This window comes from Abramis brama, assembly GCF_963993115.1.
Source record: "Abramis brama genome assembly, chromosome: 7".
Classification (NCBI taxonomy): domain Eukaryota; kingdom Metazoa; phylum Chordata; class Actinopteri; order Cypriniformes; family Leuciscidae; genus Abramis; species Abramis brama.
Window position 1 is genome coordinate 22,478,832 of NC_139969.1, and position 20,079 is coordinate 22,498,910.

The 20,079-nt window shown below is 37.4% G+C and overlaps 2 protein-coding genes across 2 annotated transcripts; one reads left to right on the forward strand and one right to left on the reverse strand.

Moving 5' to 3' along the window:
* The first annotated feature begins 1,556 nt into the window (after window positions 1–1,556).
* Window positions 1,557–7,123, forward strand: cnn2 (calponin 2). The gene is made up of 7 exons (XM_084121057.1): window positions 1,557–1,799; window positions 2,514–2,635; window positions 2,743–2,809; window positions 3,622–3,759; window positions 3,849–3,965; window positions 4,119–4,265; window positions 5,614–7,123. Exons 1-7 carry the CDS (start codon window positions 1,740–1,742, stop codon window positions 5,887–5,889), a joined length of 927 nt encoding a protein of 308 aa, XP_083977183.1. The 5' UTR covers window positions 1,557–1,739; the 3' UTR covers window positions 5,890–7,123.
* Window positions 7,124–9,123: 2,000 nt separating this feature from the next.
* angptl4 (angiopoietin-like 4) lies at window positions 9,124–15,706 on the reverse strand. Its single transcript, XM_084118762.1, has 7 exons — window positions 15,126–15,706; window positions 13,654–13,764; window positions 13,456–13,546; window positions 11,461–11,574; window positions 11,226–11,321; window positions 10,660–10,938; window positions 9,124–10,571 (listed from the first exon to the last, which is right to left on the reverse strand). Exons 1-7 carry the CDS (start codon window positions 15,609–15,611, stop codon window positions 10,387–10,389), a joined length of 1,362 nt encoding a protein of 453 aa, XP_083974888.1. The 5' UTR covers window positions 15,612–15,706; the 3' UTR covers window positions 9,124–10,386.
* Window positions 15,707–20,079: the final 4,373 nt, after the last annotated feature.

A 20,079-nucleotide genomic window follows, 5' to 3' on the forward strand; every position in this document is an offset into this window, starting at 1 on the left:
GTCCCCATTTAGTTTCGTTGTATGAAAAAAAAAAAAAAAAAGACATTTCTTTAAAAAATATGTTCTTTAGTAATTGGGTAGAAGGGGCCATTCACACAACTCGCACAGTGGAATGGGGGAAAAACATAAACCATGTTTTTAAGGTTGAGCTTATTTAACCTTGAGTGCTGCATTTTTAGAATGCCAAATTCTAAACATTTTAGAATCTACTCTCAGTGAAAAGTGTTTGATTTCGTGGAAACACAGCATCGTAAAAATGCTCAAGTTAAAAGTTGTTCAATTAAAAAAAAAAAAAAAAACTTGTTTCCTGACATTGCCTTTTTTAATTTCATTTTTAAATGCAAAAAACGCATTCTGTGTGAATTGCCCCTTATACACCGAAGTTTACATCAAAGGCATAGGCTAACTATAATAATCATTCTAACATTCAAATAGATTTTTTTCAGTTACACTTTATTTTAAGGTGTCATTGTTACAGTGTAATTATATATTTAAGTACGGAGTAATAATAATTAACAACATGTACTTACTATAGGGTTAGGGTAGGATTAGGTTTTGGTTTAGGGTTAATTGCATGTATTTATCCATGGATAATTTATTCTTATAACTATGGTAAGTACATGTAACATATGTAACAAGGTCACTATAAAATAGTGTTACCTTTTTTTCCATTCGATGATGACCAGAAAAAACATTTACAGCTAAACGGAAACCACCCAACTTTAAAGAGCTTGAGCATTTAAAGCGGCATATGTTATCAGCCCTTGGTGTGGACGCCAAAATAATTATTGGTATAGTCACCGTTATAGTTGTAATTCTTAGTGTAAACAGGCCTTTAGTCACCCGAAAACATAGGAACAACATTAAGTTAATGATGGAATTTTCATATTTGGCTGAGCCATGTCTGTCTACTCTGTAAAGTCACATTTATCATGATCACTATCCATGTCTCTTTCTTAGAAAATTGTGCCTACACATTTCATTATTTTTACTCAGCGGAAATTAGTACATTTATGGTCGGTTTCACAGACAAGGCTTAATATAGTCCCAGACTAAAATGCATGTTTGAGCTGTTTTAAATTAAAGTAACTTGCACTGGCATATCTTAAAACATGCCACTGCCATTATTTTGTCTCAAGATGCACACCATAATGTTTTTTTCTAAGGGATGTTTAAAAAAGCTACTGAAATGGCCTATTTTAACTAAGGCCTAATCCTGGCTTAATCTAAGCCTTGTCTGTGAAACCAGGCCTTAATGTTTTCCACTGGATTGCTTTAAAGTGTGCGTCAGTACCTGTTCAAAATCATGTGACTGATTACATGTATGACTTATTAGCATGATATCCTATCTTGCCTTGCTTCCTCAGCATTACAGAGATATTCCATGAATGTTAGTGACATCATTCAGTAGCCTGCCGTATTCCCAGAGGTGACTCAATCCTCAGCTACCGCGAGTCTGGAATACCAGGATGGACACAGGGATACTCCCATTATAAAGGAATTTGGTACTTTAGTGCCATATATGGAGTTTTTGATATCAATCACGGCCAAGAAGGAGAGAAAGGGGCGTGGCCTGCATTGAGCGCGTGTTCTCATTGGTTGCGAGGTAAACAAGGGGAAGTTCTGGATATGCATACGCTAAAATAGGAAAAGAAGACAAAACTACCTAACTTTACCGAAGTCTTTCTTTCAGTTCTCGACAATCTGTTTTGAAACTTATTCTGCTCTTGTTGCTGACAATGTCTTCACAGTTCAACAGAGGCCCAGCATACGGGTTTTCAGCGGAAGTGAAGAGCAAGGTAAATTACGTGGAATTATTTATAAACTATTTCAAAACCTTCGTTAAAACACAGACTTATTTTGTTTGGCATATTGTATCTTATATGTAACGGAAGTCTCTCTGTCTCGTTCTGATGAATTCAAAATTGTTTTAACAAATGTTTCGCAGACTTCCTGGTGTGTTAACATGTAACACGTGTAACGATACAAAGTTAAATAACAATTGTGCTCCATGTAATGCATATTGAATTATATTATTTAGTATCACTTTACAGCTATTACAAGTAGCTGTAAAGTGAAACTAAGTAAAACGCAAAAGAAGTCACGGAAACGGTAAAGAAAGTTCTCAAGAAGCTCTTGGGGCGTTGCCTCCAGTCCTCAAATATGTCATTGTGATCTGGCCTGAAAGAAAACGCACAGCTTGCGCTAAAAAAAAAAAACTACAAACCCTGCCGTTCGTTCACATTCCTCCTCCTCGAAGGTGTTGATGTGTTTGTAGCACACTTAGTATCGGTTAGCAGCCATGACATTACCGTGACAGCCAGATTTATGGTGATAGAAAGGTCTTTCATTTCGGTATATGATTATATATTAAGGCATGCATGCGATTAACTGACTCACCTACATATTGTTTATTTATGCAATGTAGGGCATTCGGTGATCATGTAGATCTCATTGAAATAATGAGCATATAGTATGATTATTGAACGATGTCACATTAATCTTTCCTCTAGATTGCACAGAAATATGACCCCCAAAAAGAAGAAGAATTACGAATTTGGATTGAGGGCATCACTGGGCGGTCAATTGGAGATGACTTCCAGAAAGGGTTGAAAAATGGTGTAATACTCTGCGAGTAAGTTTGCATTTATGTATGTTTATGTAACTCCCATTAATTCTTTTCAAAGACTATTTTACAATATAACTTTGCATAACCGTGCGGGTCTTGATCTTTCCTTAAAGGCTTGTAAACAAACTTCAGCCGGGGTCTGTGAAGAAGATTAACCAGTCGTCCCAAAACTGGCATCAGGTGAGCTGACGTTTTACGCTCCTCTAAAATGTTTATTCCCAAATGTTTTAGGAAAGCTGGAGATAAAATGTTCTGACATTGAACCTTTTTTTCTTTCTGAGAACATAGTTGTCTAATGTGTTCACTTAAAGGTTTAGTTCACCCAAAAATGAAAATTCTGTCAGTAATTACTCACCCTCATGTTGTTCCAACCACGTAAGCGTTCGTTCATCTTCGGAACACAAATTAAGATATTTTTGATGACATCTGAGAGCTGGCTCACTTCTCCATAGGCTGCAAGGTAATTGATATCTGCTGTTCCAGAAATGTTAGTAAAGACATCGTTAAAATAGTCCAAGTGACTACAGTGGCTCAACCTTAAGTTTATCAAGCAACGAGAATACTTTTTGTGCGCCAAAACAAAAATAATGACTTTATTCAACTATTCATTTTCTTCTGTGTGGGCCTGAATGAATTTACAGAGTGTAACAGCGCAGCGCTTCTGGGTTGTACGTCAGAACGTAGGCTCACTATTGACCGATGCTGGTCATGTGTGTGATGCTGGCCAATAGTGAGCCTACGTTCTGACGTACAACCCAGAAGTGAGCCAGCTCTCAGATTTCATCAGAAATATCTTAATTTGTGTTCCGAAAATGAACAAAAGTCTTGCGGGGTTGGAACAACATGAGGGTGAGTAATTACTGACAGAATTTATTTTTGGGTGAACTAACCCTTTAAATTCCGGATAAGATTATCTTTTGTAGTTGAAATGAACGTCCAGCATGAAGGTTATGTTTTGTCTGTTCTCATTCAGCTATTTCATTTTGTTGCAGCTAGAGAACCTGACCAACTTCATTAAAGCAATCACCACCTATGGACTCAAACCTCACGATACTTTTGAGGCCAATGATCTGTTTGAGAATGGAAACATGACACAGGTTCAGACCACACTTCTGGCTCTTGCTGGCATGGTAGGCCCCGTTTAATGATATAATTTCACAGGAGAACAGCCTAACTGATTTTATTTCAGTCTGTAATTATAGATTCTCACTGTTTACAGGCTAAAACCAAGGGCATCCACTCAAGTGTAGACATTGGAGTGAAGTATGCAGAGAGACAGGAGAGGGCTTTCGATGAAGAGAAAATGAAAGCGGGGCAATGTGTCATTGGACTACAGGTATGGCTGAACTTTGTACAAGTTTCTGTCATTCTCTTAAACTATCTGAATATAATTTATTCACAATCTGTAATCCAAAACTGATATGGCTTTATCTGGAAAGTGGCATGAAAATAGCTCATGTATGTAGCTTGTGTGCGCGTCTCTTTATAGATGGGAACAAATAAATGTGCAAGTCAAGCTGGAATGAATGCCTACGGTACCAGAAGACACCTGTATGATCCCAAGTCACATATTCTACCACCAATGGACCATTCAACCATCAGTCTTCAGATGGGCACTAACAAGGGTGCTAGCCAAGTGAGTACCACCTCCCATGATATTGATAATTTTCTCTTATTACTAACTCATTCTGATCAAGTGTTGTTATTGTTAACTAAAACAAAAAACTACTTGAACTACTTGGCTACTTGAAATGACGCTTAAACAAAAAAAATAAAAAAATAATAATAATAATGTATATAATTAAATAAATAAATATACAAAACCATATTTACAAAAACAAAAATTAAAATGTTTTGACAAAATAACAATGTTTTTACTTAGTTTGAAGGACTAAAATGACTTAAACTGAAATGAAAATAAAGCTAAATAGAAATAAACTAAAACTAAAAAAAAATGTCAAAAACATAAAATTACGAATACTTAGTGCCCCTATTGTGCTTTTTTTATTTTTATTTAATATTACCTTTCATGCAGTGTGTAATATAGCTGTTTGTGATTATAAAAGGTCTGCAAAGTTTTAAAGATCAAAGTGCACCACAAATACAGTTATTGTCTCCTAAATGGGGTTCTTGCAGGACATTAAAAAGTCTTAAGTCTGAAAATTATTATCTCCTGATTCTAAGTCCATTTAAAAAGTCTTAAATATTGTTTTTGTTTTTTCTGCTAGGCATTCAATTTTAAGACAAGGTCTTACATCTGATTGAAAAATATGCTTTTAGGCTGTGTAGCACCAGTTGCATAAACTTAGCCACTGTGTTAAGACTGTCTTAAGAACTAATTTGGCCAACTAGAAATTAGTCAAGAGGTAGGCTACTTACTTTTCTGATTCAAATTAGACCGATCTACCTTTTTATGTAACTGACTTTAAAAAGTTAGCACTAACTTAAGACTGGTCTAAGCAGTTTATGCAACCGGCCCCAGTTCTTTGGAAGTTGCCTACCCATTTTGCAACTTCGTGTTACATGTGTCTTTTTACGTAGTGCGTCACAGTGCACGCTTCACCAGAGATGAATCAGTGAGGGTGAGTCGCTTGGAAGAAGAGAGCGGGAAAATTCGAGCAACATAAATGCAAATTTAACTCTCAATAGCTCGAAGATTACCGGTTTCGGAGATGGTTGGCAACAACTAATGACAGCAATGAAGCCAAGCAATTTATGCCTCAAGCAGGCTAGGCTCACGGAAAGGAGGGGTTTGGTTTTCAGACTCTTTGAAAAATTAGGTGATGTCCCATGTACAGTATGAGAAAATGAAAGTTTTATTTCCATTTTTTACCTTTGATGCATATAAACCTATTGTTGGAAACAAAATGAGAAACCTTTAAAATGGCATAATAAGGGCACTTTAAACTACAGTTAAAATGAAAACTGAAAATAAAAATATAATAAAATGTAAAACGGTTCTGAATCTGATCTGTTCCTTGTAGTCTGGTATGACAGCTCCAGGGACCCGCCGTGCCATCTACGACCAGAAAATTGGCACCGACAAATGCGACAACTCCACAATGTCTCTACAAATGGGCTACACTCAAGGCGCCAACCAGAGCGGGCAAAATTTTGGGCTTGGCCGTCAGATCTACGATGCCAAATACTGCCCCAAAAGTGCACCCGATGCGACTGGAGAAGGAGCTGATGCTGTTGGCTACACGGATTACCAAGACGAGGGCTACCAGGGTTATCAGGATGACGGTCAAGATTACTGAATCGACCAATCGCAGGCTATGAGTCTGAATAAGAAGCTAAAGGGAAGTTGATACTTCCTTGTAAACAAAAGACCCAAAACATGAAAGTGACCCATATGAAACATATCACTTATTTTTTAACTATATCAATGTTCTTTTTATAAACAGTATGTTTGGTTCATTTAAAACGAGAGCCCAACAAAATATTTTAAGTGTTATTTGTGTTGATATTTCTTGTATTTTATATGGTTCATTTGACAGTCATTTAATTGAACAACCTCTCATGATAATATTTAGTATTTGCTTAATTAGGTTTAGTTTAATGTACATTTTATTTGATTTTTTTTATTTGTTCAAAACGCTGATCTTAAATGCAAGTGTGACGGGGGTAATTGTAAAGTTACATTTACATAATCCCAAATAATGAATTTTCTTCTTTTCTAATCAAGCCGCCTTGTGAGGAAATTTGATATTAAGTATGGACGAGAAAGAGCGTTACGTGAGTCTGATTCATTTATTGAATATAGAACATGCTCCGGGGGTTTTAAACCACTCTGCAAAATGCTTTTTCTTGTCAGTCGAGCATGTGAAGGAGAATTTTTGCTGTTACAGTTGAAAGATGCAAAGTTAAAACAGTGAGGGTTTCTATATGGTGAACCTTTACTGGAGTTATGTGGTCCATTTTGTTAATTTAAGAGCTTATTTTCCCAGTAATATTTTTGTTATTGTGTTTTTAGGCTGGAAATTTAGAGCACATTCTTGACATGCACAAAAAGGAAGGGGTTATCTATCATTTCAGCAGCATTTTTTGAGTCATTTCTGCTTTTGACATTCTAAACATTTGACTTCCTCAGTTGATGTGAGGAGATGAATGTGGTTTTATAATACACTTAACTGTCTCACATACAATCTGTAATGTGTTTTAAATAGTTCATCTTTGTATTAGTGTTTCATTTTCTCATCAAATATTTTACTGTTTGTAGAGCCAGACCAACTGGAGCATGTCTTGTTTTCTTTGGATTATAGTATTGTAAATGGAAATTGAAGTATAACATTGTGAGCCTTGAACATTCCAAATTAGGAACTGGATTCACTACTTTTATTCCACAGTATTTGTTCTCATTCCAAATGGCTAAACCTTTTGTACTAGACATTGGAACATTTTAGGTCTGCTTTTTTAAACCTTTCTCGTGGAATATCATGGTTAGATGAATGTAGTAAATACTGGGTTTATAATAAAAGATGATGAACAAGAGGTACTGTTGTCAGGATTCACTTAATTTGATAGCCTTTTGCTCTCTGAAACAATTAGTATATAACAAAGCTAGTATTTAATTTTCAGTCCTATACAAGAGGAAGATAACATTTGAAATCACTTGCTTACTTCCCAATGGAAATCCTGATCCATTAATCAATGATCTGATAAGAAAAATGATCAAGCAGTGTTGAGTCAGATAATGAAGCTGATGTACTACATCCTCAGACACTGGAGCAGGGCCCACTAATATCCTTAATGGTACCTAATAAATCTGAAGAGGGGACTTGTCTTCAAAATTTTTTAAATTACTCAACACTGCCATCATCTGGCACTGAGTGAAAAGGACAGCATGGTATTATTAACTACACATTAAGAATAGTCTATAAAGCTCCTAACGAAAAGAAATGTTATTTAATTTTTAACAAAGGGTAAGTGAAAGGATGTACTTAACGCTGGGAAAATGCTGATTGTAAAACTGGAGGTAGAACTAATTATTTTATTATTTAGTTCATATTTTCAAGTTAACCCTAATTTATGTAGTTAATGCATTAAACGAGGCTAACTAATGGAACGTTTTAGTGTTACCAATACATTCAATAAAGATATTTTTACTGCGAGTCTCAATCGAAATGACTCAATCTTGCACCAGGTGGCGCTGCTTAACAAGGTCTCACCAGTTTCTCCGGTTCTCGCCAGTTTTTGCTGCCTGAGGTTGAGATTTTTTTTACAACCTCACTTTGTCGACACATGTGCAGATTTGTGCTGTTAAGGCCTTACTTGTGCCTCTTCTCAAACAGCCCTGCTGTAAGCTTGTCAAAAAGGTTCTCTTCTTGTTAATGAAATGCCACATTCCATGTTGACACGCCGCTCACCTCCCTCACGCTTCAGACTGATTTACTTTCATGACTCCTGTTGAAGCAGGTAACCTGTCACACAGACAGCATTGTGCAAACATTATATTACACGGGTAATCTATGCATTTTTCTCCTTAAAGGGAGAGCTCACCCGAAAATGGAAATTCTGTCAACAATAATCCCCTCATGTCGGCAAAAATATGTCTCACATTAAAATTAGTTTTAACCATTAAAACAAATCTACTTTTCTTATTAGTTCAAAATTAACAAATGTATTTCCAATGTATTAGTTTTTGCCTTCAGGTTGGGGGTTGCAAAAAGTATTTTAGTGAAATGCAAAACAGATAAGATAGGCTAAAATTAAATACAATTATAAAACAACCAAAAGGGTATACTGAGGGGTCCTCATCATGATTAATGACAATCAAATGTTATATAACGGAATAATATTTGTTCTTTGGTACTGTTCTGCTTCAGTGGCTCTAAATAAAGTAACAATACATTAGGCAGGATGACGATGAATGAAGCTTTAAAAATCATAATGGCTAAACATAATGGCTGTTATATGACGAAACATGTCTTTATGTTTGTGCAATGGCCTCATTTTCTGTTGGTTCTGTAATGCTCTTAATAACTCCATGTATACTGTACTTATAACTATATGCAGTGTCCTTTTCTTATAATATCACTCAGTTCCACTTGACCCATGGCATTTCATAAGCTTTTGTCAATATGAAGTGCAAAATCTTGTTGAATCTTTAAACCTGTGAAGGTCAACAGCATCTTATTTGTTGTAAACCAGGATTTCAAATGTAGCACATTACAATGTTTCTATTTATCACAGCTAAAAAGATTAAAACTTTATTTCAAAGGTGATAAGACAGTTGTTCTTTTCCTAAACCGTAAAGCACTTGAGTGTTAAATACAGTAAACTCATCTAGAAGTAACTGAAAGCACATTAGTGACGACTTCTTTCAGGTGTGAAACATTGAGTGTGACACTCAGAAGCCAACACAACTTAGTTACTTATAGGCAAGTCAGAAGAATAAGCTGATTTCCGCTAAGCAAGGTTCACGTGTGTTTAAGACCATATGGCAACACTCCTAGGAACATTCAAGGACATAGTATTTTTTACTTTTTTTTCTATGATAAAAGTTTATTTTTGGTTTAACAGAAATCACAGCATTTCAACTGTACGGATGTCTCGCAGGTATATTTGCAGCCATCTGCTCAGTTATATTTGTTGCCATGTTTCTTGTCTCTGGGGCACTGTGCAAGCTCGAGCACCGCCAGGACATTCCAGCATCACCTGCCGTGTAGATAAACGTAACCCTCGGGTCTGATAAGAGCTGCGTACATCTGCTTAGCACTTCATACTTCATACTGTTTGTGTGTAGTGCAAGAACTTCAGTGACACGGAGTTTGTTTGTTTTTTAAATAAAATCAATTTTTATTGGTCTCTTCAAGACCAAACATCTTTTCATAAAAACAGTAACAAAAAGTAACATAAATTATAAGCAAAAAGATAAAGAAATACATAATGATTTTTTGTACAACACTTAAATATTATGGAAATCAGAGCATGACCGTTTTGAAGTTGGCAAGAATACAGCTGTAATGCTATGAAGAAAATGTACATTTCTCTTATTTACAGAGAAGTGACAGCTCTAGACATTTAAAGGCAGTCAATGTGACTGAGAAAATAAATCTCCACAGGAACTCCTCATTTGATTTCAAAACAGGAAAATACACAAGTAGTCTCAGATCATTTAAGCTTTTGAAAGACAGCGTGTGTGTACCATAAAATAACTTCCATGTTTGGATACTTGAAATGACTTGACGGGCAACAAATCTTTCAATGTTCTGCAGATTTACTAATGCATGTCTTTGTCTGTGGATAATGCCTTAAGATAAATAGTGCCTTTACAATAAGCGTTCTCAAAAGTACTGGCTCAAGCTCATGTAGCTTATTTGGTCCGTATTTTAGTGGTAAGGTTATTTAATTTCTTCCCCAAGCCTTTTAGTTATGGGAAGCACTCGCAATGGTGCCTAACCATCAGGTCTTTTGACGTCACCCTGCCAGATTTGTCTAAACATGTAGCAGATCCTTGCAGTGGCCTGCACCATATAACACATGCTGCTGCTTGCAGAGTTCCAGGCACATTTAGTTATTTCCATTCTGATTAAATAAAAGAGCCTATTTTTGCACAGACTGGGATTTGAGTGTCCACCACATACATGATTCAGACATTGTCTGTTATAACAAACAATTGGAAGACACTCCTAAAAGTGCTTTAGACCTTTTCAGCACCAGTATGTTATTTTGGCAGGTTACGAATGGTGGTTTCTCCTCCCACGTCATTGGTTAAGGTCTCGTGTGTGATTGATTTAGACAGCGGACATCCTCTATGACTTGTTCTCGATCTCGGCGGGCGCAATCATCATGGTGGTGGTTTTCAGCGGGTAGTAGCGGCCACGCCAGGTTTTCCAGAACACTCCTTGTTTTCTCTGGTGCCTTTGCTTTGGCGCAGGAGTAACAAAATACCTGCCGTTTAGGTTAGAGCGACCACAGTTGCTAAACCACCAACCACCTGGAAAGCCAAAAAGGAAACCTATTAAAATGACAACATCACCCACATAGAAAGATTAAACTTATGGTCAACGGCATCATGATGTTACCTGATAGCTGTTTGGCACAGTTGAGGTCATTTTTCTGGTCATTGTCTTTGTCGCGGGTGGAGAAGGGCACTCCGGATGTTTCGGTAGACAGAGAGCTCTCCAGGTTCCCAGCGCGCCTCTCCAGAATGCGAAGGGAATAGTTGTTCTCCTCACCGTTCAGATGGAAAGGGTAGTTGATGCTCTGAATCTCATCCCGCCAATCAGAGAACTGCACTTTGAGGATGTAGTTGCCGCCTTTGGACACAGAATGAATCTTCTCCAGGCCGAGCCAGAACTCACCTGAAAGCGACATTTAAGAAGGATATTTAAGAGACTGGTCTAGGAATAGGCCAGGAGATTTAGTCACTCTGCAGTTAAATCATTTAAAGGCATTAGGGATACAGGATTTGACAATGTTTCCTCTCCAGCCAGGATTGATCTGATCCTCTATCCTTAATCTGCCACTCTACATCCATTATTAGTAGGTAATCACTTTGCCTTAATCAAAGTCTACTGACAGAAGTGGCTGTTTGCTCAGAGCCTGTTGCTCACATGAAAAACAGAGTTGGTTCACATTGGATTCTTACCATTCAGGCTCCCAAAGCCAGCTTGATATGCCTGCCATAGTTGATCGAAGTCTACAGATCCATCCTGTCGTCTCTGGATGACTGTCCATCCTCCTTCTGTGGATTTAAGCACAAAACCAAATGATTAAAAGCTGTTCTCCTGAGTGATAGTTTTGGGGGGTGGGGAAGCAATATGCAGCGTGCTTTACCAACAAAGAAGCCTTAGAGGCTCAAAACACATAAAGGTACCACCTACCGGGTGTCATTTCGCAGAAGACCTCAAAAGGCTGGGAGTCAGTGGGTTGGATGGTGTACAGCCCGCTTGAGGTCTCACCCCTCAGGAACAGTTCATGACAGTCAGAAGCCATAGCTGAAAGACACAAAAACACCACAAATATATTCACATGTCTACAAATGACCTTTATCCAAGCCTGTATCCAAACAGGGATTTTAAAGTTGGCACACGATGGATATTGCTCACACGTACAGGATAAGTGTTTATCACATTGTTTAATGGTGAACTAAACCCTTATCTCAAACACTGAACCTTGAACGTGTCAACCCAAGCACACAGAAGACAACATGGAGTTTGTTTTGAACTGCACGGCAATAGTCCAAAAATGTCGTATTGCTACAAAAGAGCGTTCAATGCTATACGCATTGGCATATATTTCTCAGACACTGACGCTTAAAAGGTGCGCTATGTGGCTCACTTCACAAACATCTGCCAAACAAAGGCAGTTTCACAAGAGAATTCTGACCTGGCTGGAACAATTGAGGGTGTAAACATGACCTTTCCCCCAGTTCCCAAGCAGAGACTTCCCTCAATTGCTTCAGACCTCTACAAGCATTCCCTCTTCCCTGCCCCCCTTTAGTCCAGCCCTTCATGCGTTCTTCACGTGCACAGCACCCCTCTTCTGACATCACAATGCATGGACAGCGAGTGATCCGGGAATGCGAGGCTGCTGCTGCTATTTGAGAAGCAACTGCAAAGGCCCTCAAGGCGCTATAAGTGAGAGGAGACAGATACCCCCCAAAAAAGTTTGGTGCTGTCTATCCTGATAAAATTGGATGCTGTACTTTAAATGACTAATATATATACAACTATATATAATATAACGTAATATAAGTCATATAGTCATATATATGCGTAGTTTTCTAAAACAGTGTAATATATATATATATATATTGTAATTTAAGGCTCGGCTCAAAGCATATGGCATTAAGCAAAGTGGTCTTCTCTAGTCTGGCACACTTCTCATTCACTACAATAAAAGGGGTTGTCTGTGTGGAGGCAGGGGGGGTCTGAGGGGGATAGTCTGGCTCTGACAGATCTAGGGTAAAGGTTACATGTTTTCTGAGAGAAATGACGTGTTTTTGGAGTGCTGCACACGACAGGGAAAGTCTGTACAAAGTTCACGGTCCAAAAATATGCACTCTGTATATTATAGTTTTCACTGGATTAAAGCCAGGAAATCTAAGGTACAGGATATACTATAATCTGAAAAAAAATAAGCACTCCCTTTGGTCTTGGCCAGATTTGTAACAAATCTCTGCGTGCTTGTGACCCTGATTTAACACAGTCCGAGACTGATGAACTTGCACACAATTGGAAGGAGTCCAGGGAAACTGTTTCTTTTAAAGCATTCTTCGGATCCCACTGATGTCAGAACTTGCCATTAAAGGCTTTATTGTGTTGGTTTGGATGACTGTTCTGGCCCATGTGTTTCTGCTAGGTTCACCTTTCACCTACTTAGAGGCAGCCATTGCTCTGAAATGGAGTTTCTTATAAATGTACCATTTCCTACCATCACACACCTACAGAATTAAAAACATAATTATAATATTCAAGGTTAAATGTTTGAGATATTGCCTAATTTCCATGAGGCATTTTCTAAAGGTTTTCAAGATTATTCTCCTATTTGGACATGTTAATCAACATTATGCAGTTCATTACATCACTATCTATGTGCAAAACAAGTCCCAGCATGCCGCTGACAAGGGCAAAACTTAATCTTGTATGTTTTACTTCAGTATTGATGCAATTATAATATAGTGTGTTAGAGACTGTTTTGGCAGAGATGGTCCACTTAAATGTGAATGGGAGAATTTGTAACGACTTCTATAAGCGAGCATATACATTTAGAGCACTCTTACTAACTTATAATGTATTTATTTTGTGTGTTTACTGAAACACAGTTTCTTTTAAAACAATTATATGTATAAAAAAATAAAAATAAAAAAAACTTACCATCAGGGGAATCTCGCTGTTCAGAGCTCGCGTTCAAATGAACTTCATCCTCCTTCCGTTTGAGAGAAGATCGTTCGTTTTTCATTTGAATCTAGTTCACATCACATGAATATTTTGAATAAGTTTGTAGTCTTAGATTTAATATTAATAACCACACTATTTTGTACGTATATTTTGTATCATAGTATTTTTTATTACCTGGTTTTGGAGAGTTCGAATTCGAATATTTTGTTTATCCATTTTTTCTTGCTGTTGCTTGATGCGCTCGACTAGGTCATCAATGCGTTTATTCTGCGCCTCCAGCATCCACTGAAATCAGAAATGGTTTGAGATCAGTCTTTAATCAAACTCAAAACGGGGGCTTTTCCAAACCTCAGCAGGCCGAAACGATAGTTACAGTGTTGACAATTAAATTCCTGTATAACCGGTCCTGTATAATCTTTTCAAACGACACAGCTTTTCTTCTGCATCGTAATGAAGTTCGCGCAGACAATGAAGATCTAAACAGCTTGTTTATTGCTGAAACGTGAATCAAGGGGCAGGTAAACTTTCCAGGAGGTCAGTGCCTCGGACATTTTTCTTTGTCCGGACATGGATAACTGCTACCTTGCACGTACAGCACGACATTGAGTTCATGCCATGAAGCGGGTGCACGCCCACAAACTTTTCTGTTATGTGCGGGTCAGTAGTCTAATGGAAATGCAGGCTTTTCAAATCACTTAAACCAACCCAATTAATTCTTGTTTACTTAATTTAAAGGCAGGGTAGGTAGAAATGGTCTAAAAATTTTATTTTTCAAATTTGTTTAAACTTTATGTACATATCAATACATAATTAAAATGTAAGTACTCTGAAAAAGAAAGTATCAAAATCGAGTGTCTGTAGACCTCTCACGACTGTTTTAAAGACATCTCATTATTTCCATTCACTCCACCCCCTCATTTCTGTGCTTCTTCCAAAGCCACGTCCCCAAAACACATGAACGCGCGACTCCGACCGCTGAGCTAGAGGACGCATTATTTACCTGAGACAAGCGGAGGGGAAGGGGCATTTTTTTGCCTGGTTTGCCTTCACTAACTGCATATGCCGGTACTGTAAATTTAGATTGCTCTTTCTCTGCCATTGTTTTGGTATTCCTAGGTTCAGTGCCTTCTTCTTCTTCTTCGATAGATTTTATTGGCAGCTTGCAAACATAGTGCATTACCGCCATCTACTGGACGGAGGTGTGATCAGGTTCCGTGCCTCTCGCACTCCTCAAATCAAACGGTCGCGCGCAAGTGGGTAGGTGCTGTGTGGCAAAAGGGTGGTTGCCATGGTTGCGAGAGAGTGACAGTCGCCTAAGCCAATCCTTTGATTCGTCCCGAATCGAAATAATGAGCTGTGTTTAATACAGATTATACGGTCTAGAGTCACTTGATTTTTATACTCTTTTTTTCAGAGTTCTTACATTTTAATTATGTATTGATATATATAGAAAGTTTTAACAAATTTGGATCTTTAATTTTTAATAAATCCTACCTACCCTGCCTTTAAGTTAACAGATATATGCAAATACACATCAAAGCAAACATTACAATGCATGTCAGGCAGAGATGTGGTTAGCCTATGGCTAAAACAAAGACAAAATGCTTCACATTCTTTTAGCCCTGAAATAAGGTTTTTACACATACCTGAATGGTCCGCGCATCACTGTTGTTGCCGTTGGCAGCTTCCGAACCCTCTCCTTGCATCAAGCCATCTACTTTTTCTTCTATCTTATTCATTCTCTCGTGGTCCTTCTGCCTGTCTTTGAGCAGCTCCGTGGACACGTTTAGGACCAGCCTCCCACTTTCTTCCAAACTCTGGGCTTTTGCTTTCAGCGCCATGCTGTCTTCTTGAAGCCGTTGAGTCAGCTTGCCAAGCTCGGATACGGTGACGTTGAACACCTTCATCTTAATGGTGATGTCTCTCACCTGGCCTTTGGTCTTGTCCACATGTTCTTTAAGACCCTGACCTAGCTGCAGCAACCCATGTGCAAGCACATTAACATCATCCCATGCTGCATACTGAACTCTCTTCTCTTTTCCAGCAGCAGCTCCTCTCCTCTCCAGCGGGAAGCTTGACCCGGAGCTTGCCAAGACTGTGATGCATAGCAGATTTGCCAGTGGGACCTTCATCTTGCTTGTTTTGTCTTTGGTTGTCTGGTTATTCTAACTTGTAGTAGAGACCGGTTAGCTGTCGCAGTATTCTGAAGAGCACAAGCTCATGCTGTTGAAGGGCTAACTTGATTTTATACCCTTCTGAGCTGTCTAGCATGATCTGATTGGCTGGCTATGTGGAGGGAGTGTGTCTGCTCAGATTTCAGCCTCCTCCCCCTTAACCGTATTTGCTTCTAATGTGGACCATGATGTAAGAATGGACACGGTTGCAACCAGAAAGCCTATCGATTTCAAATTATTTTTAAGATTTTGAAAATTGAGTGTAGGCGTACAACAGTAATGAATATTGAGCAATTTATGTGATTCATATGTTTGTATGTGTACCTAATCAGTATGACTTTTGGTCAGTGGTTTCATTGATTATATTATTATTGTTTAATTTAAGTGTTTCTTTTTTTGCACATTGTTTCACACAAACAATCCTACTGAGACAATTAAGGTGTGAAGTACAATCGTACAAACCAGTATTGATTTCAGTTTGGTACATCCTACCCACTGTTAATGTTCAATTAGAAAAATACATAGAAACTACATAGTTTAGAGAGAAAATGTTTAGTTTCTTTGGTCTGAATGGAAATCAGGGTTTTCCCTGTGTGAAGTCATCATTGTGGCAGAGGCTTTGTGTGGAGCGACGAGGTGAACGTGCCGTAGTTGAGCACTGTGGTCTGTTCCTCTGAGCACAGAGCAGTGTGAGAATTAGGGGAAAGTTCATGCTCACAGAAAGCCAGCATTCACTAGAGCCTTCTGAAGACTATACTCGGTTACCTCTTCAAGTGATGCCTTAGATTTTGCCACACCCATAGAAAAGCAATACTCCTATTTAGTTGTTGTTGTTGTTGTTGTTATTTTTTCTTGTGATACAAAGGATTAGGTGTGTATTCCAGTTAGGTGATATCAGAGTACAAGTGTTACAGGGTTTACCCTTTAGTATTCGAAAGCTTTTTCAGGTTTTCAGAGAGAGATTTGCTTGTTTTTACAGTGTACTTTGCTGACATGGTCAAAACAGGATTTGAAGTTCTGGTAAGTGGAGCAGAAGCCAGGACTTGATTGTTGATGAAGCTGAACTCGGTCACGACTGGAATTATATCTCTAATATAAATATAGGTCTTTTATGAATGACACTATTGCTCAAAAGTTTAGGGTCAGAATTTTTATTTATTTTTTAAAGAAAGTAATACTTTTAATTATTTTGATCAAAAGTGACAGTAAATAATTGCAAATTGTTATAAAAATATATTTCAAATAAATACTGTTCTTTTGAACTTTTCTAACGTCAAAGATTTCTGTGGGGAAAAATAATCACTATTTACAGAAAAATACTTAGCAGCACAACTGTTCACAACTGTTCAACATTTATAATAGAAAGAAATGTTTTCTGAGCAGCAAATCAGCATATTAGAAGGATTTCTGAAGTATCATGTGACTAAAGATTGGAGTAAAGAAGTAAAGATGCCATCACAGGAACAAATTACATTTTAAAATATATTACAACTGTCTTTTTGTATTATAATCACAGTATTACCTTTTTTTAATCAAATTAATAGGATTAGAGACTTCTTTCAAAAACTTTTTAAAAGTACCGACCCCAAACTTTTGAAAGGCAGTGTATGACTTGGGCATTAATCAAATGCAGAAAACGCCATCCAAACCATGCCTTTAAATGCCTGTGTAATCTTTAATGTGATGCATCTAGCTAAATATTTCACTTGAATTTCAAGCTTGAAGGGTGCTTCATGGTTAATGCTGGATTGACAAAGCATTTTCTACTTGTTCCAGTGCTTGTAAACCAACTCTCAGGGTGTGTTTGCTTCTCAATGCCAATGACGTGAAGCAAGCAATAACACAAACACTTATTGAGTTGTTTCATATGCACGCCTTTTGGCGGATCACTCTAATTGAATCACATAACATGTCATTGTTTTAACACTCTTTAACACTGTTTTGTTTGGTACTTGCATAGCTACAAGACGGGGTGACATCTTAAATCAGCTGACCTACTGCTCTTTATAATGACGGGTCAGAACATTTGGCATGGGATTTTAATGTACGCATCATCTGCGAAGCACAGTGTGTATCCATCTCTCCTAGCCAAAGTCTTTTCAGATGCTGAGTAGCCCTGAAGTCAGTGATTAGCATATGAATGACAGGGATATTCAGTATCTGCCCTGTCTACGAGTTTCCCAGAAACACTGATGACAGCAGTTAGTCATCTGCCCGAATCACATGCCGGAAAAAAGAAACAGCTGCATTTTTGACTCTAATGTGCTCCCGGCAGGACAACCTTTTACCCACATTCTAAATACGTAACATCTGCATCACACTAGAACATCAAGATTTATGTGAAAGAGGCACTATAGGTGAATAAGCTATGGATGTCTAAGGAAATTATAACAGAATCATTGTCGAAAATTTTTTTTTTTTAAACAAACTTAAGAAGTCTTGAAGAAGTTTTGTTAATACAATTATGTTTTGGTCACCAGTTGTTAACAAAAGCATTACAGAGGTCACACTTCAATAGACAACACATAAATCATGCCCTTGTTAGCTGTCACATGATTAACACAGGACTCTTTCTTGGATATCTCCTGTTAAGATATTTGCCTTCATTTTCATTCAATCATACATCAGAAACATTTTGATTTGCATATGTGATGTTGAACTGTATTGACAGTACATTATATTTACAGTAAGAGATCTAAATACTATCTGATCTGTTTTGTTCTAGCTTTAACTATAGATGTGGTTGTATTTTGGGTGATTGCATAATAACAGTTACCTCCCGTCCATATACTACACGCATGACTCATTTTTAACACTACCTCTTTTTTATTGTTCCTCTGTATATTGTTCACATGTCATATCCAGAGTGAGATGAACACTGGCATATGAGCATGTCTCTTATATGCTCACCAAAGCTGTGTTTAAAAAAAATAAAAAATAAAAAAACAGTAATATTGTGAAATAATATTAAATTATTTAAAATAACTGTTTTCTATTTTATTTAAAAAATCATTTATTCCTGTGATGACATAGCTGAATTTCCAGCATGATTACAGTTTTCAGTGTCACATGATCCTTCAGAAATCATTCTAATATGCTGATTTGCTGCTCAAGAAACATTTCTTATTGTTATCAGTTGAAAACAGTTGTGTTGCTTAATATATAATATTTCAGGATTCCTTGATGAATAGAAAGTGAAGGTAGAAGGTAGTGTATACTGGAACCATGCTGAGGTATGATTAAATGTGACTTTAAATGTCCTGAGCATGACTTCAGTCATAAGATTTGTACTGTCATAGTATGGTTGTCCTCTTCTGGATGTAAGGATTGTAGTATTTCTGTGATTGTGATGTTGATGACTGTGTAAAACCATGTCCGACGAGTAACTACACCTGTTACTGTGGAAGGCAATCTTTTGAGACATCTTTCAGACTTTTCCAGAACAAGGGCCAATTTGTTGTGGTCTATTTATCACACATAGATCACTACATGTTGCATGCTTGATAATAATGAAATGAAAGATTAAGAAACAATGAAAAGACAAACTGAAAGATAACTGTTGCTGAAACTTCTTTGCTCAGAGCAGAGCTCAACTTCTCCAGAACAGTTTGTTCTGAGTGTACACTAAACCACATCTGGGCATGCATTCAACCGCATACGTGCTTGAAAGGAGTGCATTTTGGGACCGTCCAGAGAAAGTTCTTCTGCCTCCTTGTGGTCAAATATAGAGGTTATCTCCCCTCTGCCAAAATCCCACAGATCAGCTCATGGCCTTCATCACCACCTCAAGGTCTGTTACTCAAACGCTCCTAAAGCACTGGAAATAACACAACACATTTTCTCACTACACATACAGTGTGAAAATGGCCTGCTGTGAATCTCTGATGTGCTTTCTGTATATGGACAAACATGATTGTATTTATAGAACAATTGTGTTGTTTCCTCCTCATTGTGATATACATTCTATATATATATATATTTTTTTTTTACTTTTTACTGTTTTTTTCTAGTGTGACTGTGCGACTTCTTTTGTACCCAATCCTAGGCCCAAAATTAATATTTAGCTTCAGGTTTTTCAGTCCCAAAATTTGTAGCTTACATCTTAATGTTATGATTTATTTTTCACAAAACAACTTTGCAAAATATAGTCACTCAGAGCATGACAATAAAGTAATTTATTGCTCAAGATTCCATAAAGCATATAATAAAAATAAATCATAATAAATGTGGGTTTACATGATCAGTTCACATTTAAAAAAAAAAAAATCAGTTATGATCATAACTTTGGAATTCCCATTTTGTAGAGAATCATCAAAACTTTTAAACAGGATAATTTGGATATTTGAGATTATTTTGTTTTGTGGTATATGTCAAATTGCTTCTTTAGGGTAGCACTAAATAAAGAAATCAGAGTGACTGTGCAAAG